The sequence below is a fragment of the Lolium rigidum genome, chromosome 6 (genome assembly GCF_022539505.1).
Source record: "Lolium rigidum isolate FL_2022 chromosome 6, APGP_CSIRO_Lrig_0.1, whole genome shotgun sequence".
NCBI lineage: Eukaryota > Viridiplantae > Streptophyta > Magnoliopsida > Poales > Poaceae > Lolium > Lolium rigidum.
Genome location: NC_061513.1, coordinates 331,752,882 through 331,774,181, shown reverse-complemented (window position 1 = coordinate 331,774,181; position 21,300 = coordinate 331,752,882). Strand labels below are relative to the sequence as shown.

General features: G+C 42.7%; 1 protein-coding gene across 1 annotated transcript in view; it reads right to left on the bottom strand.

The window, feature by feature from the left end:
• Nucleotides 1-15,470, bottom strand: part of LOC124664800 — a 17,134-nt gene extending 1,664 nt beyond the window's left edge. The window contains exons 1-2 of the mRNA XM_047202238.1: nt 15,296-15,470; nt 14,585-14,694 (exon numbers count right to left, since the gene is read on the bottom strand). Coding sequence (XP_047058194.1) covers nt 14,585-14,694; nt 15,296-15,470 — 285 coding nt within the window. The remainder of the gene's footprint in view (nt 1-14,584; nt 14,695-15,295) is intronic.
• Between the last annotated feature and the right edge of the window lie 5,830 nt (nt 15,471-21,300).

Sequence of the window (21,300 nt, the reverse complement as noted above, 5' to 3'; positions counted from 1 at the left end):
CTCTATTTGTCAATTGCCTGACTGTAATTTGTTCACCCAACATGCTATTTATCTTATGGGAGAGACACCTCTAGTGAACTGTGGACCCCGGTCTCCAACGTATCGATAATTTCTTATGTTCCATGCCACATTATTGATGATATCTACATGTTTCTAGAGGTGTCTCTCCCATAAGATAAATAGCATGTTGGGTGAACAAATTACAGTCGAGCAATTGACAAATAGAGAGGGCATGACCATGCACATACATGATATGATGAGTATTGTGAGATTTAATTGGGCATTACGACAAAGTACATAGACCGCTATCCAAGCATGCATCTATGCCTAAAAAGTCCACCTTCAGGTTATCATCCGAACCCCTTCCGAGTATTAAGTTGCAAACAACAGACAATTGCATTAAGTATGGTGCGTAATGTAATCAATAACTACATCCTCGGACATAGCATCAATGTTTTATCCCTAATGGCAACGAGACATCCACAACCTTAGAACTTTCTGTCATCGTCCCGCATTTAATGGAGGCATGAACCCACTATCGAGCATAAATACTCCCTCTTGGAGTTAAGAGTAAAAACTTGGCCGAGCCTCTACTAATAACAGAGAGCATGCAAGATCATAAACAACACATAGGTAATAGATTGATAATCAACATAACATAGTATTCTCTATCCATCGGATCCCGACAAACACAACATATAGAATTACGGATAGATGATCTTGATCATGTTAGGCAGCTCACAAGATCCGACAATGAAGCACATGAGGAGAAGACGACCATCTAGCTACTGCTATGGACCCATAGTCCGGGGTGAACTACTCACTCATCACTCCGGAGGCGACCATGGCGGTGAAGAGTCCTCCGGGAGATGATTCCCCTCTCCGGCGAGGGTGCCGGAGGCGATCTCCCGAATCCCCGAGATGGGATTCGCGGCGGCAGCGTCTCAGTAAGGTTTTCCGTATCGTGGCTCTCGGTACTGGGGGTTTCACGACGAAGGCTTTAAGTAGGCGGAAGGGCAACGCGGGGGGCCACACGAGGGCCCCACACACCAGGGCCGCGCGACCAAGACCTAGGCCGCGCCGCCCTGTTGTGGCGGCGTCTCGTGGCCCCACTTCCTTTCCCCCTCGGTCTTCTGGAAGCTTCGTGCAAAAATAGGACCCTGGGCGTTGATTTCGTCCAATTCCGAGAATATTTCCTTACTAGGATTTCTGAAACCAAAAACAGCGAGAAAACGACAACCGGCTCTTCGGCATCTCGTTAATAGGTTAGTGCCGGAAAATGCATAAATACGACATATAATGTGTATAAAACATGTAGATATCATCAATAATGTGGCATGGAACATAAGAAATTATCGATACGTCGGAGACGTATCAGCATCCCCAAGCTTAGTTCCTGCTCGTCCCGAGCGAGTAAACGATAACAAAGATAATTTCTGGAGTGACATGCCATCATAACCTTGATCATACTATTGTAAGCATATGTAATGAATGCAGCGATCAAAACAATGGTAATGACATGAGTAAACAACTGAATCATAAAGCAAAGACTTTTCATGAATAGTACTTTCAAGACAAGCATCAATAAGTCTTGCATAAGAGTTAACTCATAAAGCAATAAATCAAAGTAAAGGTATTGAAGCAACACAAAGGAAGATTAAGTTTCAGCGGTTGCTTTCAAATTATAACATTTATATCTCATGGATAGTTGTCAATGCAAAGTAATATAACAAGTGCAATATGCAAGTATGTAGGAATCAATGCACAGTTCACACAAGTGTTTGCTTCTTGAGGTGGAGAGAAATAGGTGAACTGACTCAACATTAAAGTAAAAGAAAGGTCCTTCAAAGAGGAAAGCATCGATTGCTATATTTGTGCTAGAGCTTTTATTTTGAAAACATGAAACAATTTTGTCAACGGTAGTAATAAAGCATATGTATCATGTAAATTATATCTTACAAGTTGCAAAGCCTCATGCATAGTATACTAATAGTGCCCGCACCTTGTCCTAATTAGCTCGGATTACCAGGATTATCATCGCAATACACATGTTTTAACCAAGTGTCACAAAGGGGTACCTCTATGCCGCCTGTACAAAGGTCTAAGGAGAAAGCTCGCATTTGGATTTCTCGCTTTTGATTATTCTCAACTTAGACATCCATACCGGGACAACATAGACAACAGATAATGGACTCCTCTTTAATGCATAAGCATGTAGCAACAATTAATGTTCTCATATGAGATTGAGGATATATGTCCAAAACTGAAACTTCCACCATGATTCATGGATTTAGTTAGCGGCCCAATGTTCTTCTCTAACATTATGCATGCTCTAACCATTAAATGAGTGGTAAATCTCCCTTACTTCAGACAAGACGGACATGCATAGCAACTCACATGATATTCAACAAAGAGTTGATGGCGTCCCCAGAAACATGGTTATCGCACAACAAACAACTTAATAAGAGATAAAGTGCATAAGTACATATTCAATACCACAATAGTTTTTAAGCTATTTGTCCCATGAGCTATATATTGCAAAGTTAAAGAATGGAAATTTTAAAGGTAGCACTCAAGCAATTTACTTTGGAATGGCGGAGAAATACCATGTAGTAGGTAGGTATGGTGGACACAAATGGCATAGTGGTTGGCTCAAGGATTTTGGATGCATGAGAAGTATTCCCTCTCGATACAAGGTTTAGGCTAGCAAGGTTATTTGAAACAAACACAAGGATGAACCGGTGCAGCAAAACTCACATAAAATACATATTGTAAATATTATAAGACTCTACACCGTCTTCCTTGTTGTTCAAAACTCAATACTAGAAATTATCTAGACTTTAGAGAGACCAATTATGCAAACCAAATTTTAGCAAGCTCTATGTATTTCTTCATTAATAGGTGCAAAGTATATGATGCAAGAGCTTAAACATGAGCACAACAATTGCCAAGTATCAAATTATTCAAGACATTTTAGAATTACTACATGTAGCATTTCCCGATTCCAACCATATAACAATTTAACGAAGAAGATTCAACCTTCGCCATGAATACTATGAGTAAAGCCTAAGGACATATTTGTCCATATGCAACAGCGGAGCGTGTCTCTCTCCCACACAATGAATGCTAGGATCCATTTTATTCAAACAAAAACAAAAACAAACCGACGCTCCAAGCAAAGCACATAAGATGTGATGGAATAAAAATATAGTTTCGGGGAGGAACCTGATAATGTTGTCGATGAAGAAGGGGATGCCTTGGGCATCCCCAAGCTTAGACGCTTGAGTCTTCTTAAAATATGCAGGGGTGAACCACCGGGGAATCCCCAAGCTTAGAGCTTTCACTCTCCTTGATCATATCGTATCATCTCCCTCTCTTGATCCTTGAAAACTTCCTCCACACCAAACTCGAAACAACTCATTAGAGGGTTAGTGCATAATAAAAAATTCACATGTTCAGAGGTGACACAATCATTCTTAACACTTCTGGACATTGCACAAAGCTACTGGATATTAATGAAACAAAGAAATTCATCCAACATAGCAAAAGAGGCAATGCGAAATAAAAGGCAGAATCTGTCAAAACAGAACAGTCCGTAAAGACGGATTTTATTGAGGCACCAGACTTGCTCAAATGAAAATGCCCATATTGAATGAAAGTTGCGTACGTATCTGGGGATCACGCACGTAAATTGGCATATTTTTCTGAGCTACCTACAGAGAGGCAGGTTGAAATTCGTGACAGCAAAAAAATCGGTTTCTGCGCAGTAATCCAAATCTAGTATGAACCTTACTATCAACGACTTTACTTGGCACAACAATGCACAAAACTAAGATAAGGAGAGGTTGCTACAGTAGTAAACAACTTCCAAGACTCAAATATAAAATAAAAGTACTGTAGTAAAAACATGGGTTGTCTCCCATAAGCGCTTTTCTTTAACGCCTTTCAGCTAGGCGCAGAAAATGTGTATCAAGTATTATCAAGAGATGAAGCATCAATATAGGCGTTGGGAGTTTTCTCAACTATGCATTTTATCTTATCTATATGAGTTTCAGAGGCTCCCTTTTCATTATTCTTAGGCTTGCTACCCTCGTCAAACAAATTTTCAGGGACAAGCCAACCATAGTTATTCTCTAGAGCGTCACTCATTCCCAGGAGCTTACAAGGTATTGTTGCCTTAATTTCCCCACCATCATTAATATTATTAGTGTACCTAACTCTCTCCATGTCCATCTTTTCAAGGATACTACCAAAATTGGTATAAGAGCCAAGCATATTGTATTTAGTAAAGACCTTTCTAGCCTCTCTTGCTACACCACCAAATTCTTTAAGAAGGGTTTCTAAAACAAAATCTTTCTTTTCCCCTTCTTCCATATCACCGAGTGTGAGAAACATGTGTTGGATTATAGGATTAAGATTAACAAATTTAGTTTCGAACATGTGAACTAAAGAAGCGGCAGCAATTTCATAAGTAGGAGCAAGTTCTACCAAGTGTCTATCTTCAAAATCTTCAGTGGTACTAACATGAGTGAAAAAAAATTCTATATTATCTCTCCCAATTATAGACCCACGTCCTACCGGTATGTCTTTTAGAGTGTACTTAGGAGGAAACATGATGAAATAAACAAAAAGTAAATAAAGTAAATGCAAGTAACTATTTTTTTTTGTGTTTTTGATATAGAGAACAAGACAGTAAATAAAGTAAAACTAGCAACTAATTTTTTTATGTTTTGTTTTAGTGCATCAAACAAGAAAGTAAATAAAATAAAGCAAGACAAAAACAAAGTAAAGAGATTGGATTGTGGAGACTCCCCTTGCAGCGTGTCTTGATCTCCCCGGCAACGGCGCCAAAAAAAGAGCTTGATTGCGCGTAGTTAACACGTCCGTTGGGAACCCCAAGAGGAAGGTATGATGCGCACGATGAGCAAGTTTTTCCTCGGTAAGAAACCAAGGTTATCGAACCGGTAGGAGCCAAGAAGCACGTCGAAGGTTGATGGCGGCGGGATGTAGTGCGGCGCAACACCGAGGATTCCGGCGCCAACGTGGAACTCGCACAACACAATCAAAGTACTTTGCCCCAACGTAACGGTGAGGTTGTCAATCTCACCGGCTTGCTTCGTAACAAAGGATTAGATGTATAGTGTGGATGATGATTGTTTGCAGAAAACGGTAAAGAACAATATGCAGCAGATTTGTCTTTCGGATGTAAAGAATAGGACCGGGGTCCACGGTTCACTAGAGGTGTCTCTCCCATAAGATAAATAGCATGTTGGGTGAACAAATTACGAGTCGGGCAATTGACAAATAGAGAGGGCATGACAATGCACATACATGATATGATAAGTATAGTGAGATTTAATTGGGCATTACGACAAAGTACATAGACCGCTATCCGACATGCATCTATGCCTAAAAAGTCCACCTTCGGTTTATCATCCGAACCCCTTCCGAGCATTAAGTTGCAAACAACGGACAATTGCATTAAGTATGGTGCGTAATGTAATCAATAACTACATCCTCGGACATAGCATCAATGTTTTATCCCTAGTGGAAACAGCACATCTACAACCTTAGAACTTTCATCCTCTGTCCCGGATTTAATGGAGGCATGAACCCACTATCGAGCATAAATACTCCCTCTTGGAGTTAAGAGTAAAAACTTGCCAGAGCCTCTACTAATAACGGAGAGCATGCAAGATCATAAACAACACTTAAGTAATAGATTGATAATCAACATAACATAATATTCTCTATCCATCGGATCCCGACAAACACAACATATAGCATTACAGATAGATGATCTTGATCATGTTAGGCAGCTCACAAGATCCGACAATGAAGCACATAAGGAGAAGACGATCATCTAGCTACTCGCTATGGACCCATAGTACAGGGGTGAACTACTCACTCATCACTCCGGAGGCGACCATGGCGGTGAAGAGTCCTCCGGGAGATGATTCCCCTCTCCGGCGGGGTGCCGGAGGCGATCTCTGAATCCCCGAGATGGGATTGGCGGCGGCGGCGTCTGTGGAAGGTTTTCCGTATCGTGGCTCTCGGTACTGGGGGTTTCGCGACGAAGACTATATGTAGGCGGAAGGGCAGCCTCGGAGGGGTCACGGGGGCCCCACACAACAGGGCCGCGCGGGCCCTATGCTGGCCGCGTCGCCCTAGTGTGGCGGCGCCCCGTGGCCCCACTTCGTTTTCTCTTCGGTCTTCTGGAAGCTTCGTGGCAAAATAGGCCCCTAGGCGTTGATTTCGTCCAATTCCGAGAATATTTCCTTACTATGATTTACGAAACCAAAAACAGAAAACGACAAGCGGCTCTTCGGCATCTCGTTAATAGGTTAGTGCCGGAAAATGCATAAATATGATATAAAGTATGCATAAAACATGTAGATATCATCAATAATGTGGCATGGAACAAAAGCCGGCAACCCCGTGATACGTCTCCGACGTATCGATAATTTCTTATGTTCTATGCCATATTATTGATGATACCTACATGTTTTATGCACACTTTATGTCATATTCGTGCATTTTCTGGAACTAACCTATTAACAAGATGCCGAAGTGCCGGTTCTGTTTTCTGCTGTTTTTGGTTTCAGAAATCCTAGTAACGAAATATTCTCGGATTGGACGAAACAAAGACCCGAGGGCCTATTTTTCCACGGAGCTTCCGGAAGACCGAAGAACATACGAAGTGGGGCCACGAGGTGGCGACACCACAAGGCGGCGCAGCCAAGGGGGCCTGCGCCGCCCTATGGTTTGGCCCCTCGTCGGGCCCCCGACTCGCCCTTCCGCCTACTTAAAGCCTCCGTCGCGAAACCCCGATGTGAAAAACCACGATACGGAAAACCTTGCCGAGACGCCGCCGCCGCCGATCCCATCTCGGGGGATCTCGGAGATCTCCTCCGGCACCCTGCCGGAGAGGGATTCATCTCCCGGAGGACTCTACACCGCCATGGTCGCCTCCGGAGTGATGAGTGAGTAGTTCACCCTGGACTATGGGTCCATAGCGATAGCTAGATGGTTGTCTTCTCCTCATTGTGCTTCATTGTTGGATCTTGTGAGCTGCCTAACATGATCAAGATCATCTATCTGTAATTCTATATGTTGTGTTTGTCGGGATCCGATGGATAGAGAATACCATGTCATGTTAATTATCAAGTTATTATACATGTGTTGTTTATGATCTTGCATGCTCTCCGTTACTAGTAGAGGCTACGGCCAAGTTTTTACTCTTAACTCCAAGAGGGAGTATTTATGCTCGATAGTGGGTTCATGCTCGCATTGACACTCGGGACGATGGATGAAAGTTCTAAGGTTGTGTTGTGCTATTGCCACTAGGGATAAAACATTGGCGCTATGTCCGAGGATGTAGTTGTTGATTACATTACGCACCATACTTAATGCAATTGTCTGTTGCTTTGCAACTTAATACTCGGAAGGGGTTCGGACGATAACTTCGAAGGTGGACTTTTTAGGCATAGATGCAGTTGGATGGCGGTCTATGTACTTTGTCGTAATGCCCAATTAAATCTCACTATACTTATCATGTCATGTATGTGCATTGTTATGCCCTCTCTATTTGTCAATTGCCCGACTGTAATTTGTTCACCCAACATGCTTTTATCTTATGGGAGAGACACCTCTAGTGAACTGTGGACCCCGGTCCATTCTTTTAATACTGAAATACAAATCTGCTGCAATACTTGTTTTTACTATTTTCTCTGCAAACAATCATCTTCCACACAATACGGTTAATCCTTTGTTACAGCAAGCCGGTGAGATTGACAACCTCATTGTTTCGTTGGGGCAAAGTACTTTGGTTGTGTTGTGCAGGTTCCACGTTGGCGCCGGAATCTCTGGTGTTGCGCCGCACTACATCCCGCCGCCATCAACCTTCAACGTGCTTCTTGACTCCTACTGGTTCGATTAAACCTTGGTTTCTTGCGAGGGAAACTTGCCGCTGTGCGCATCACACCTTCCTCTTGGGGTTCCCAACGGACGTGTCAACTACACGCATCAAGCAAATTTCTGGCGCCGTTGCCGGGGAGATCAAGACACGCTGCAAGGGAGTCTCCACTTCTCAATCTCTTTACTTTGTTTTTGTCTTGCTTTATTTTATTTACTACTTTGTTTGCTGCACTTATATCAAAACACAAAAAAATTAGTTGCTAGTTTTACTTTATTTATTGTCTTGTTTGCTATATCAAAAACACAAAAAAATTAGTTACTTGTTTTACTTTACTTAATATCATGCATGTTTTTATTTCACTAGTTAAGCATAATGGAAAACAACAAAAATATGAGAGATCTTTATGAACTTTATCTTGAATTAGGACATGATGTGTTTGAAGAGAGAATTAAAAAATCCATGGAATTTTATATGCATGCTAATGGGAATGTTATTACTATGAATGCTTTGAACACCATTGTTGCTAATGCTATGGAAAATTATAAGCTTGGGGAAGCTGGTTTTGACGAGCGTGATATTTTTAGTCCCCCAAGCATTGAGGAGAAAATTTTCTTTTATGATTACAATATGCCTCCTATATATGATGATAGCCACTTTGTTGAATTTGCTCCCACTACAACTAATAAAATTGATTATGCTTACGTGGAGAGTAATAATTTTATGCATGAGACTCATGATAAGAATGCTTTATGTGATAGTTACATTTTTGAGTTTGCTCATGATGCTACTGAAAATTATTATGAGAGAGGAAAATATGGTTGTAGAAATTTTCATGTTACTAAAACACCTCTCTATGTGCTGAAATTTTTGAAGCTACACTTGTTTTATCTTCCTATGCTTGTTACTTTGCTCTTCATGAACTTGTTTATTTACAAGATTCCTATGCATAGGAAGCATTTTAGACTTAAATGTGTTTTGAATTTGCCTCTTGATGCTCTCTTTTGCTTCAAATACTATTTCTTGCGAGTGCATCATTAAAACTGCTGAACCCATCTTAATGGCTATAAAGAAAGAACTTCTTGGGAGATAACCCATGTGTTTTTACTACAGTATTTTTGTTTTATATTTGTGTCTTGGAAGTTGTTTACTACTGTAGCAACCTCTCCTTATCTTAGTTTTATGTTTTGTTGTGCCAAGTAAAGTCTTTGATAGAAAAGTAAGTACTAGATTTGGATTACTGCGCAGTTCCAGATTTCTTTGCTTGTCACGAATCTGGGTCTATCTCCCTGTAGGTAGCTCAGAAAATTAAGCCAATTTACGAGCATGATCCTCAGATATGTACGCAACTTTCATTCAATTTGAGCATTTTCGTTTGAGCAAGTCTGTTGGCCTAATAAAATCCATCTTTACGGACTGTTCTGTTTTGACAGATTCTGTCTTTTATTTCGCATTGCCTCTTTTGCTATGTTGGATGAATTCCTTTGATCCACTAATGTCCAGTAGCTTTATGCAATGTCCAGAAGTGTTAAGAATGATTGTGTCACCTCTGAACATGTGAATTTTTATTATGCACTAACCCTCTAATGAGTTGTTTCGAGTTTGGTGTGGAGGAAGTTTTCAAGGATCAAGAGAGGAGTATGATGCAATATGATCAAGGAGAGTGAAAGCTCTAAGCTTGGGGATGCCCCGGTGGTTCACCCCTGCATATTCTAAGAAGACTCAAGCGTCTAAGCTTGGGGATGCCCAAGGCATCCCCTTCTTCATCGACAACATTATCGAGGTTCCTCCCCCGAAACTATATTTTTATTCCGTCACATCTTATGTACTTTGCTTGGAGCGTCGGTTTGTTTTTGTTTTTGTTTTGTTCGAATAAAATGGATCCTAGCATTCACTTTATGGGAGAGAGACACGCTCCGCTGTAGCATATGGACAAATATGTCCTTAGGCTCTACTCATAGTATTCATGGCGAAGTTTCTTCTTCGTTATATTGTTATATGGTTGGAATTGGAAAATGCTACATGTAGTAACTCTAAAATGTCTTGGATAATTTGATACTTGGCAATTGTTGTGCTCATGTTTAAGCTCTTGCATCATATACTTTGCACCCATTAATGAAGAAATACTTAGAGCTTGCTAATTTGGTTTGCATATTTGGTTTCTCTAGAGTCTAGATAACATCTAGTATTGAGTTTTGAACAACAAGGAAGACGGTATGGAGTCTTATAATGTTTACCATATGTCTTTTATGTGAGTTTTGCTGTACCGTTCATCCTTGTGTTTGTTTCAAATAACCTTGCTAGCCTAAACCTTGTATCGAGAGGGAATACTTCTCATGCATCCAAAATACTTGAGCCAACCACTATGCCATTTGTGTCCACCATACCTACCTACTACATGGTATTTATCCGCCATTCCAAAGTAAATTGCTTGAGTGCTACCTTTAAAATTCCATCATTCACCTTTACAATATATAGCTCATGGGACAAATAGCTTAAAAACTATTGTGGTATTGAATATGTACTTATGCACTTTATCTCTTATTAAGTTGCTTGTTGTGCGATAACCATGTTTACGGGGACGCCATCAACTATTCTTTGTTGAATATCATGTGAGTTGCTATGCATGTCCGTCTTGTCCGAAGCAAGAGAGATCTACCACCTTCATGGTTGGAGCATGCATATTGTTAGAGAAGAACTTTGGGCCGCTAACTAAAGCCATGATTCATGGTGGAAGTTTCAGTTTGGACATATATCCTCAATCTCATATGAGAATAATAATTGTTGCCACATGCTTATGCATTAAAGAGGAGTCCATTATCTCGTTGTCCATGTTGTCCCGGTATGGATGTCTAAGTTGAGAATAATCAAAAGCGAGAAATCCAAAATGCGAGCTTTCTCCTTAGACCTTTGTACGAGGCGGCATGGAGGTACCCCATTGTGACACTTGGTCAAAACATGTGCATTGCAAAGATCCGGTAGTCCAAGTTAATTAGGACAAGGTGCGGGCACTATTAGTATACTATGCATGAGACTTGCAACTTGTAAGATATAATGTACATAACTCATATGCTTTATTACTACCGTTGACAAAATTGTTTCATGTTTTCAAAACAAAAGCTCTAGCACAAATATAGCAATCGATGCGTTCCTCTTTGAAGGAACATTCTTTTTTACTTTTATGTTGAGTCAGTTCACCTATCTCTCTCCACCTCAAGAAGCAAACACTTGTGTGAACTGTGCATTGATTCCTACATATTTGCATATTGTACTTGTTATATTACTCTATGTTGACAATTATCCATGAGATATACATGTTACAAGTTGAAAGCAACCGCTGAAACTTAATCTTCCTTTGTGTTGCTTCAATGCCTTTACTTTGATTTATTGCTTTATGAGTTAACTCTTATGCAAGACTTATTAATACTTGTCTTGAAGTACTATTCATGAAAAGTCTTTGCTTTATGATTCACCTGTTTACTCATGTCATTACCATTGTTTTGATCGCTGCATCCACTACATATGTTTACAAATAGTATGATCAAGGTTATGATGGCATATCACTTCAGAAATTATCTTTGTTATCGTTTTACCTCGCTCGGACGAGCGAGAACTAAGCTTGGGGATGCTTGATACGTCTCCGACGTATCGATAATTTCTTATGTTCTATGCCATATTATTGATGATACCTACATGTTTTATGCACACTTTATGTCATATTCGTGCATTTTCCGGAACTAACCTATTAACAAGATGCCGAAGTGCCGGTTCCGTTTCTACGCTGTTTTTGATTTCAGAAATCCTAGTAACGAAATATTCTCGGAATTGGACGAAACAAAGACCCGGGGGCCTATTTTTCCACGGAGCTTCCGGAAGACCGAAGAACATACGAAGTGGGGCCACGAGGTGGCGACACCACAAGGCGGCGCGGCCAAGGGGGGCCCGCGCCGCCCTATGGTGTGGCCCCCTCGTCGGGCCCCCGACTCGCCCTTCCGCCTACTTAAAGCCTCCGTCGCGAAACCCCCGATGCGAAAAACCACGATACGGAAAACCTTGCGAGACGCCGCCGCCGCCGATCCCATCTCGGGGGATCCCGGAGATCTCCTCCGGCACCCTGCCGGAGAGGGGATTCATCTCCCGGAGGACTCTACACCGCCATGGTCGCCTCCGGAGTGATGAGTGAGTAGTTCACCCCCGGACTATGGGTCCATAGCAGTAGCTAGATGGTTGTCTTCTCCTCATTGTGCTTCATTGTTGGATCTTGTGAGCTGCCTAACATGATCAAGATCATCTATCCGTAATTCTATATGTTGTGTTTGTCGGGATCCGATGGATAGAGAATACCATGTCATGTTAATTATCAAGTTATTATACATGTGTTGTTTATGATCTTGCATGCTCTCCGTTACTAGTAGAGGCTCTGGCCAAGTTTTTACTCTTAACTCCAAGAGGGAGTATTTATGCTCGATAGTGGGTTCATGCCCGCATTGACACCCGGGACGATGATGGAAAGTTCTAAGGTTGTGTTGTGCTTGTTGCCACTAGGGATAAAACATTGGCGCTATGTCCGAGGATGTAGTTGTTGATTACATTACGCACCATACTTAATGCAATTGTCTCGTTGCTTTGCAACTTAATACTGGAAGGGGTTCGGACGATAACCTCGAAGGTGGACTTTTTAGGCATAGATGCGATTGGATGGCGGTCTATGTACTTTGTCGTAATGCCCAATTAAATCTCACTATACTTATCATGTCATGTATGTGCATTGTTATGCCCTCTCTATTTGTCAATTGCCCGACTATAATTTGTTCACCCAACATGCTTTTATCTTATGGGAGAGACACCTCTAGTGAACTGTGGACCCCGGTCCATTCTTTTAATACTGAAATACAAATCTGCTGCAATACTTGTTTTTACTATTTTCTCTCGCAAACAATCATCTTCCACACAATACGGTTAATCCTTTGTTACAGACAAGCCGGTGAGATTGACAACCTCACCGTTTCGTTGGGGCAAAGTACTTTGGTTGTGTTGTGCAGGTTCCACGTTGGTGCCGGAATCTCCGGTGTTGCGCCGCACTACATCCCGCCGCCATCAACCTTCAACGTGCTTCTTGACTCCTACTGGTTCGATTAAACCTTGGTTTCTTACCGAGGGAAACTTTCCGCTGTGCGCATCACACCTTCCTCTTGGGGTTCCCAACGGACGTGTCAACTACACGCATCACCCCGTGCCGGGCCCTTGGCCAAGGGCGCGAATCGGCCGCACCGGCGCCTCGCGAGGCGGAAAATTTTCGGCGTGGGAGCCGCATGTCAGCCCCACATTCCCAACTTATACATCTTCTCCACCAAAACCCCGTCCCCTCCGCCGCTCATTTCTCCCGCCCGCCGCTCCATCTCCCATCCAGCCTCCATCCCGAAAAACCCTCGCCGCCGCCATGGCACCGAAGAGAAAGGCTCCGGCGAAGACACCTATGAAGGCGCCGTCGAAGGCGCCGCCGAAGCCGCGCCCACTACAACAGGAACCCCCCTTCAGCAACGCATTGATGCGTTGCTGGATGTCCATATAAGTGCTGCTAGCGTCTGCACCAACGGATTTTGTATGCGTTGCCGTTGGTGCCGTTGCAAGGGTCTACAACAATGCATACACATGCGTTGGTAAATGACATGAAGAAGCGTTGTAAGATAGCAACGTATATAGTTAGAGCCTAACACCACATCGTATGCGTTGGTGGCTAGCCTGCACGAATGAGTTTTGAAATGGATGGCGCAAATCATTACAACCCTTGGAATAGTTGCTAGATAGCTCAAACAATTAATTTTATTGTTTTAATGGTGATAGTACACATCAGCTGCAATATAATAACCAGAAAGACCTCATATATTAAATCAGCTCTGTACCATTACAATAGACACATCCAATGAATACAAGATGTTTATATGCTAAAATGAGATTCTAAGTATAATGTAAAACTATAGGTAGTAGCACTATTCTCCAACTTGATATCACCATCTCAGCCATGCCTCCTCCGTTTATTTTTGTAATCTACAACAACAATAAAATATGAGATCAGCAAAGTATCATGAGAACACAATTATTAAGTTAATAAGATAGTACTATTTCAGATAGAAACAACATACAAAGGTTGAAGGTCGCATCAACAGCTTGGAGTTTTGCAAACGTAACATTAACATGCACTGCTCGTAATTCATTTCCAAGTCTAACGCCCTAAACTTTATATTCTAGGTTACTACTTCGGATTATGGCCAGAAAATAAAATCTTGTTTGGATTTTCCAAGCTCTTAGAAAATACTATAGGTCCAACCTGTTCCGTAACCAAAAGTACGATGAGAAGAGAATTTTGAATTTAAGCAACTTAAACCCCGCAAAACTTCATGCATAAAAACAAATTTAATAAACATGCATATATGGAGTTCACACCTAATAAATTTGTTGAACGGCATTGTTTGTCTGCAGAACATACTTTGCGCGACATTACTATGCAATATAATTGAATTTTAAGCAAACCAAACCAAAGAAGAGAAATATTTAGAAATTTTACATTGTACGTTAGGAAGATATTTGAAACTAGCCTCTTCTGGGATCTCAATGTTGTAGACACCATGATCCTTATATCCAAGAAGCCAGATAATTAATGAGACGTACATGGATCACAACTCTGAATATAAACTTGTACATCATTTGAATGAGAAGGTAATATGTGTCCAGAGGAATCTTCAAACCGTTGAAGCGTGCTATTATTTCAGTTTCTTGGTCTGAAAGGGCACACAACAATTCATTAATTACTATAGTAAAGGGTGACGGAGATTTTCTATAAACATAATCCACAAAAAGTATTCATTTGGCACTTCAGCTAAATAAGTCTGCTTAATGTATTACTTATATTGAGCGGATTCACCATATATAAATACATGTTTTCTCTCGGACCATTTGCATGTATTGAGAGCAAAAATTAGCACAATTTCATGCATGAATATAGTGGATGTAGTAACAAGTCTAACAACACAGTTTTGTAGGTTTCAGAACTCCATAAACTTATGTTGGATCCGTGGAGACAACTTCTAACAAAAAATTGTGTATGTGGTAGTAAGAGAGGGTACCATTGGAAACCGAGAATATATGTTCACCTATGTATTCAAAGTTGAATTGAACAACACGCAATTTACTCCCATGTCAAACCTGCTGCACGAGGAATGAAAGCATTAAATAAATTCAGCGTTCTCAACTGCAAATTAAATCAAACTAGCATGCAACGTAGTAGCTTAGAATTGATCAGTATTGGCTGAATACATATCATTATATATCCATTATGATCTTGAGCAAAAACTTACTGATGGAAATAGATACATGCTTTACTTGAACGTGAGGACGCCGTAGGCCTGTAGTCCAGGGCGAGGAAGTGATTCCCCCGTCTTGCCCATACATCCGCCTCCACGGCCGGCCGTGGTGGTGGATGCCCCTCCGACAGGAAGCCCATCACGTTGGGGACGGTGATGGAGTCGACACAGCCCGGAGGAGCGACGGACGTCATTAGGTGGCGATGGCCTAAGATGGTGCCGATGAGGGTGGCAAGACGAACGAGAAGGCCGAGGGTTGAAGGCGGGATATCAGAGGAGCGTTAACGCGGCGGCCGGACATACCAGACCAGATGGAGGTCACAAGAGGGACGAGAACCGAGGGTAGAGGAAGCACTGACCTGCAAGGTTGCAATCGAAGGGAATGGCGGATAATCGGGTGCCGCCATTAGCGACTGCCAGAGATTTCGCCTGAGGTGTTGTTGAAGAGAGCAAACCCACGATCTGAGAGGTTAAGATAGACGTGGGTGATCCGGAGATTTCGAAGGGCAGTTACCTTGATATACTACAATCTGTTTTTACCTTTCAAGAAACCCAGTTCAGGGAATATATCGCATGGTTGGTGGGGTCACCAAACCTTGGCCTAACCCAATTTGGTCACCTTATAGGGAGTAAAATATTTGTGGCAATCAATTAATGTACGCAGAACGGAGGGAAAGGGATCAATATAGGGAAATCGAGGGAGATTAGCTTTCGACTTCCATAGTTATTTTGTCTTATTTTATTCATACTATTTTACCAATATTTTTTCATGTAGACAAATTGAAATAAAATAGTGCGTTATAACATAACCTTATTTTACTTTCGTTTTCGCATACTTACATACAAAAAGTATATATCTACGAAATAAACAAGAGAAATGATTTTTTGTATGGTTTCATCTAAGATTATGCGATGCAAAATAAAATAGTTCATATATTAAATTTTATAATATGAAATGAGTGATATCACTCGGCAGAGCCAGGAGGCGGTGGCATTTTCATCTTGGTAGGCGACAAAACATACAAGGGTTTTAATTTTTATGGTTTAGTATGAGAAAATATGACAAATTTTATTTATCATTATGAGGATATATTTTCTAAACATTATTATGGTCTTGGCTACGAGTACGAAATCTGAGTGGGTCCAGTTCCAACTTTGCAATGCATAGGCTGCAATGCAATGTATCCGTTGTAATTAGAGTGCCTAGCAACGGAAGGGCTTGCCAACATAAATATGCGTAGCTACAGTGATATTTTGCAACGCATTCTGAAAGCGTTGGAAAGTATGCATTGCTATATGGAGGATCATGTTGTAGTGGCCGCCGAAGCCGCGCACCGTCGCGCCGAAAGAGAAGCCGGCGAACATGTCGCGGGAGGAGCGGGACAAGGAGATGGAACGCCGCTCCTTTATAACGGCCGACCATAGAAGGCGCCGCATCGCCGCTATGGACGCAGCGAAAGCGGCATCCACTGCGGAAGCGTGCCTTAGCTTGGGCGGCGGCCTCAGCAACTTCTCGAGCTCACCGTCGTCGCCGGGGTACTACGCGGGGTACAACGCGGACGGGCCGTCGATCTCGCAGATGCGGCTGTCGTAGATGGATGGCCGCGCCCGCTTCTCCCCCGACTACGCGGACAACGACATGACTTTCGACCCCAACGCGCCGTTCTCGCCGGATTCAGTGGCCAGGGGCAGCGGCGCCTTTCACTTCCCCGTAAACCCGAACTCGTCACCTGACCAGCGCCGCACCGATGGCCACGTGACAGACGGCACCGGCCTTCCCCGCGACCTCTTCCCCGACGAGGACAAAAGCACCCACCAGGTGTTCGGCAACGCGTCCGGCGTGTCCATGGGCGAGGACGAGGTGAGTTTCCTTACTTTTTCAATTCAAATCATCTATTGGGGTTGTCGTATGCGCGCCGGTGTGGGAGGAGCTCCCCCAAATGGAGGATGTTGTGCTGGCGCGCCCCATACGACAGTGTCGGCGCCCCTGCTGGCGACTATATGGGCGCGCCGGTGGAGATGCTCTTAGGTTTGTTTTGCACTCCAAGTCCTCAAGGGCTAGGTTTTTGGTGAGCCCCTATACCTTGCCTTGAGCGGGGCTTGTGCGTCGCTCCGCACAAGCTCCCTCGCCGATAGGCCGACCCATCAGGTATACGTTTCTTTTGGTTTTCATTTTTATTCTAGTTTAGATTTCAAATTTAAAAAATGTTTGAATATGAAAACAACTTAGATCTAAAAATTGTTTGAATCTGAAAGCTATTCGAATTACATAAATTTAAAATTTTGAAATGATCAAAATTTCAAAATGTTTAGATCCAAAAATTGTTTGAATGTAAAGAGTGTTCAATTTTCTAGAAATGCTAAAATTTCGAAAATGTTCAAAATTAGAAAAAAAATCAAAATTTAAAAAGTTTAGAAAAACTTGAAAAAAATCTGAATTAAAAAACAGATTTGAAAAACATTCAAAACAACTGATCGACAATAATCAGGAATCGTCCAAACAAAAAAAAAGAACCCAGAACAAAACCACAGGAAACAAGAGAAAACCAGAATAAACTGAATAAAAACCGAAAAAGAATCGCTCCGGCAAACCCTATACACCGACCAGGTCGGCGCGTACCGCGCGCCGCACACCCCGCGCGGTACGGACCGGCCCAGTTAGGTGCGGGATGCCTCCTTTTTCAATTTTTCTTTTCTTTTTTGTTTCTTATTTTTTGTTTCTTTTTTTCCTGTTTTCTTTTTTCTGTTTTCTATTTTCGTTTTTCTTTCGTTTTTTCTGTTTCCTTTTTTTACTTTTATTTTTCAGATTCGAAAAATAGAAATATTTTAAAAAATTAAATTAAAAAATGTTCAAATATAAAAAACCGTTCAAATTTAAAAATCGTTCGAACATGAAAATTATTCAAACATGAAAAATGTTCAAATTTAAAAACCGTTCAAATTTAAAAATTGTTCAAACTCGAAAATTGTTCAAACATGAAAAATGTCAAATTTAAAAACCGTTCAAACGTGAAAAATGTTCAAATTTTGAAAAATATATTTTTTTTGAAAAATATTCAAAATATAAAATCATTCAAATTTTAAAACTGTTAAATTTAAAAATGTTCATATTTTGAAAAAATTCTTGAAAAAGAATTTCATAAAAAATGTTAGATTTCGAAAAAGAAAAATATTAATAACAGAAAAAATAACATAAGAAAGAGAAGAAGAAAAAAAGTACCTTAGCTAATGGGCCGTGGCCCAAACTACCCGACCTGATCACTGGGGGTGTGCGGCACCCCGCACGCGCCGACCAGGTCGGCGTATAGCAGTTCCCGATCGGTCCCGCTATGAGCGTAGAATAGGGACTGGGGACGCCTATTCAGCGCCTCCCGAAGCTCCACTCCCGCTTCGAGAGCTTCCATCACGGGCCGCACCGAATGTAGCCGGTAGAAGGTAAGGTTTCTCTCATTTTTGTAATTCTTTCTGTTTAGATTTTAAAATGTTGAAATTTTAAAAATGTTTAATAGTAATTTGTGCAAAATTGAAAAAGTTCAAACTTCAAATAGTTTAGATTAAATTTTATTGAAATTTAAAAAAAATCAAAATAAAAATGATCAAATGTAAATAATTGTTCAAAATTCAGAAAATAATTAAAAATTAGAAATATTCTGATTAAAAACTGTTCAAAACAAAAAAGAATTGATTGAAAAGAAGCAAAGAAAACCGAAACGAAAATTTCTAGCAGTTTTAGTTTTATTTTTTTAATTTATCTTTTTCTGAAAATTCCAAACTTTTTTAAACAAGAATTTCAAATTTCAAATTATATTTGAGCAAATTTCAAATCTATGTAAATTTTAAATGGCAATTTTGAGATCTGAACAAATTACAAATCTATGCAAATTTCAAATTTGAATTTTTTTTCAACTATGTGTTCGTACGAAATCGGTCGAGAACCTGAAACCAGCAAAGAAGCCTACAACTGAGAACGTGCACTCGAACCACCCGAAATAGATGGGCTTCAACGCTAGCCTGCGTGCGATGCGTACAAAGTACTACAAACCATGGCTAACGAGCGATGGGTAGGGGGCGCTCCTATATGCCGACCGGGTCGGCAGGTACGGGGTGCCGCACACCCCTCTGACCCGGCGGCTGTTAACTGGCCCTGGCCCATCAGGTAACATCTTATTCTTTTTCGCGTTCTTATTTTTTTCATTTTTCCGTTTATTGTTTTGTTTTTAAAAACTAACATTTTAGCTTTTTTATGTTTTCAAATTTTGTTCACAATTTTATGTCTACAGATTTTTAAAATGTTCAATTTTAAATTTGTTTAAAATTTGAAAATCATCCAAAATTTAAAAAAAATCAAAATTAAATTTTTTCTCAAATTTGAAAAACGTTCAACATTTAAATTTGTACCAATTCAGAAATTCATTCAAATTTGAAAACTCGTTCAATATTTGTTAAACTTGGAACTTTTTCAATTTTGAAATTTTTCAAAAGTTATTTTTAAACAGAAAATTAAAACGAGAGATAAAAAACACAAAAGAAAAAAAAATGAAAACGGAAAAGAAAAGGAAAAGGAGAAGAAAAAAATCGCCTAACCGGGCCGGCCCACACCGCGCGGGGGAGTGTGCGGCGCGGTGCAGGTGCCGACCTGATCGGCATATAGGAAACGCCATGGGTAGGTGCTCGTAAGCCAAATCATCGTGTTCGGCCGCGTAGGGCTGGTGGGTCTCGTTCTACCACCCGATTCCGATGAATTCGACATCCGCCTAGACCACAAGCCCACTTGTAGCACAGGGGCTGTAAGGCAACGCGGCGACCCAAACGGACGCGATGGGCTGTCCGTCGTTTGGGTGGCCGAGCGGACACCCGGACGGCGGCCCGCGTTCGCGTGTTCGGTTTGGTCGCACGCTGCGTCTAACGCGGTGACCCAAAAAAGACGCCACGTGGTTCGTCTTCCCTGCGCGGCGCTGCGCCATGGCAGGCCTCGACGGGACAGCAATGGCGGGCGGTAGAACGCGCGGGAAAGTTCTCGCGCGCACTAAGGTTCCCGCGCGCGCGAAAAGGCCATTGGCGCGCGCTCGCGCCCAAGTTTCCCGCCCAAGGCCAACGACTATAAAAGATGGCGGCGGTCTCACAGACCTCATCACACCCGCTCCGCCGTCCTCTCCCCCTCCACCTTCACCGGCGCCCTCTCCATCGCCATGCCGCGCACACTGCAGGCCACGTGGGCCAAGCTCTCCCTCGCCGCTCGGGCCAGGTTCCCGCGGACGGAGGAGGAGGAGTGCACGGACGCGCGGTGGGTCACCGACGACGAGGCGCTCTGCGTAAAAAGAGGACGCGAAGATGGTGGAGGCGGCCGCAGACGGCTGGTACGAGGCCGCGGAGGAGGGGGCCGCCGCGGAGGAGGAGCCCGTCGACGCGGAGGACCTCGCGCTGGCGAACATCAATGCCGCCATCAATGAGCGTCTCGCCGACCTCACGCGCGTGACGAAGGAGCACGAGGCCACCTACCGGGCCGGCCGCCGCCGATTTGGCGACCTCCTCGGCCAGAAGAACCAGCTCCTCGCTATGCGAGCAACCCGCCACCTCATCCAACTGCCCTCGCCCGAGCGGCGCGCCCGGGAGGCTGCTGCGTCGGCGGAGCGCGGCCGACAAGAGCGCATGCGCCGGCGGAACGAGAACCACGAGGCCCAGGCCGCCGGCCGCGTTTGCCTAGAGGCGCGGACCGCTGTGGAACGCGCCGCCCTGCAGGAGCTGGAGCTATGCGGGAAGCGGATTGTGCCGCCGCAGGAGGCGGAGCACGAGCGCGCCCGAGGCGCGAGGACGGAAAGGAGGAGGATGAAGGCCTCCGTCGCACCACCCAGCTTGTAAGCTGGAGTGGAATCCTCACGCATATAGGCCGTCCGCGTCGAGTGAAATCCACGACCCCGACGGCGCGTCGGCGAGGAGTCGCCGGCGAGGCCGCCGGCCCCGTACGTATTAGGATAGGAGTAGGAGTAGTAGATTAAAAAAATGTAATGGTTACCTTTTTAATGA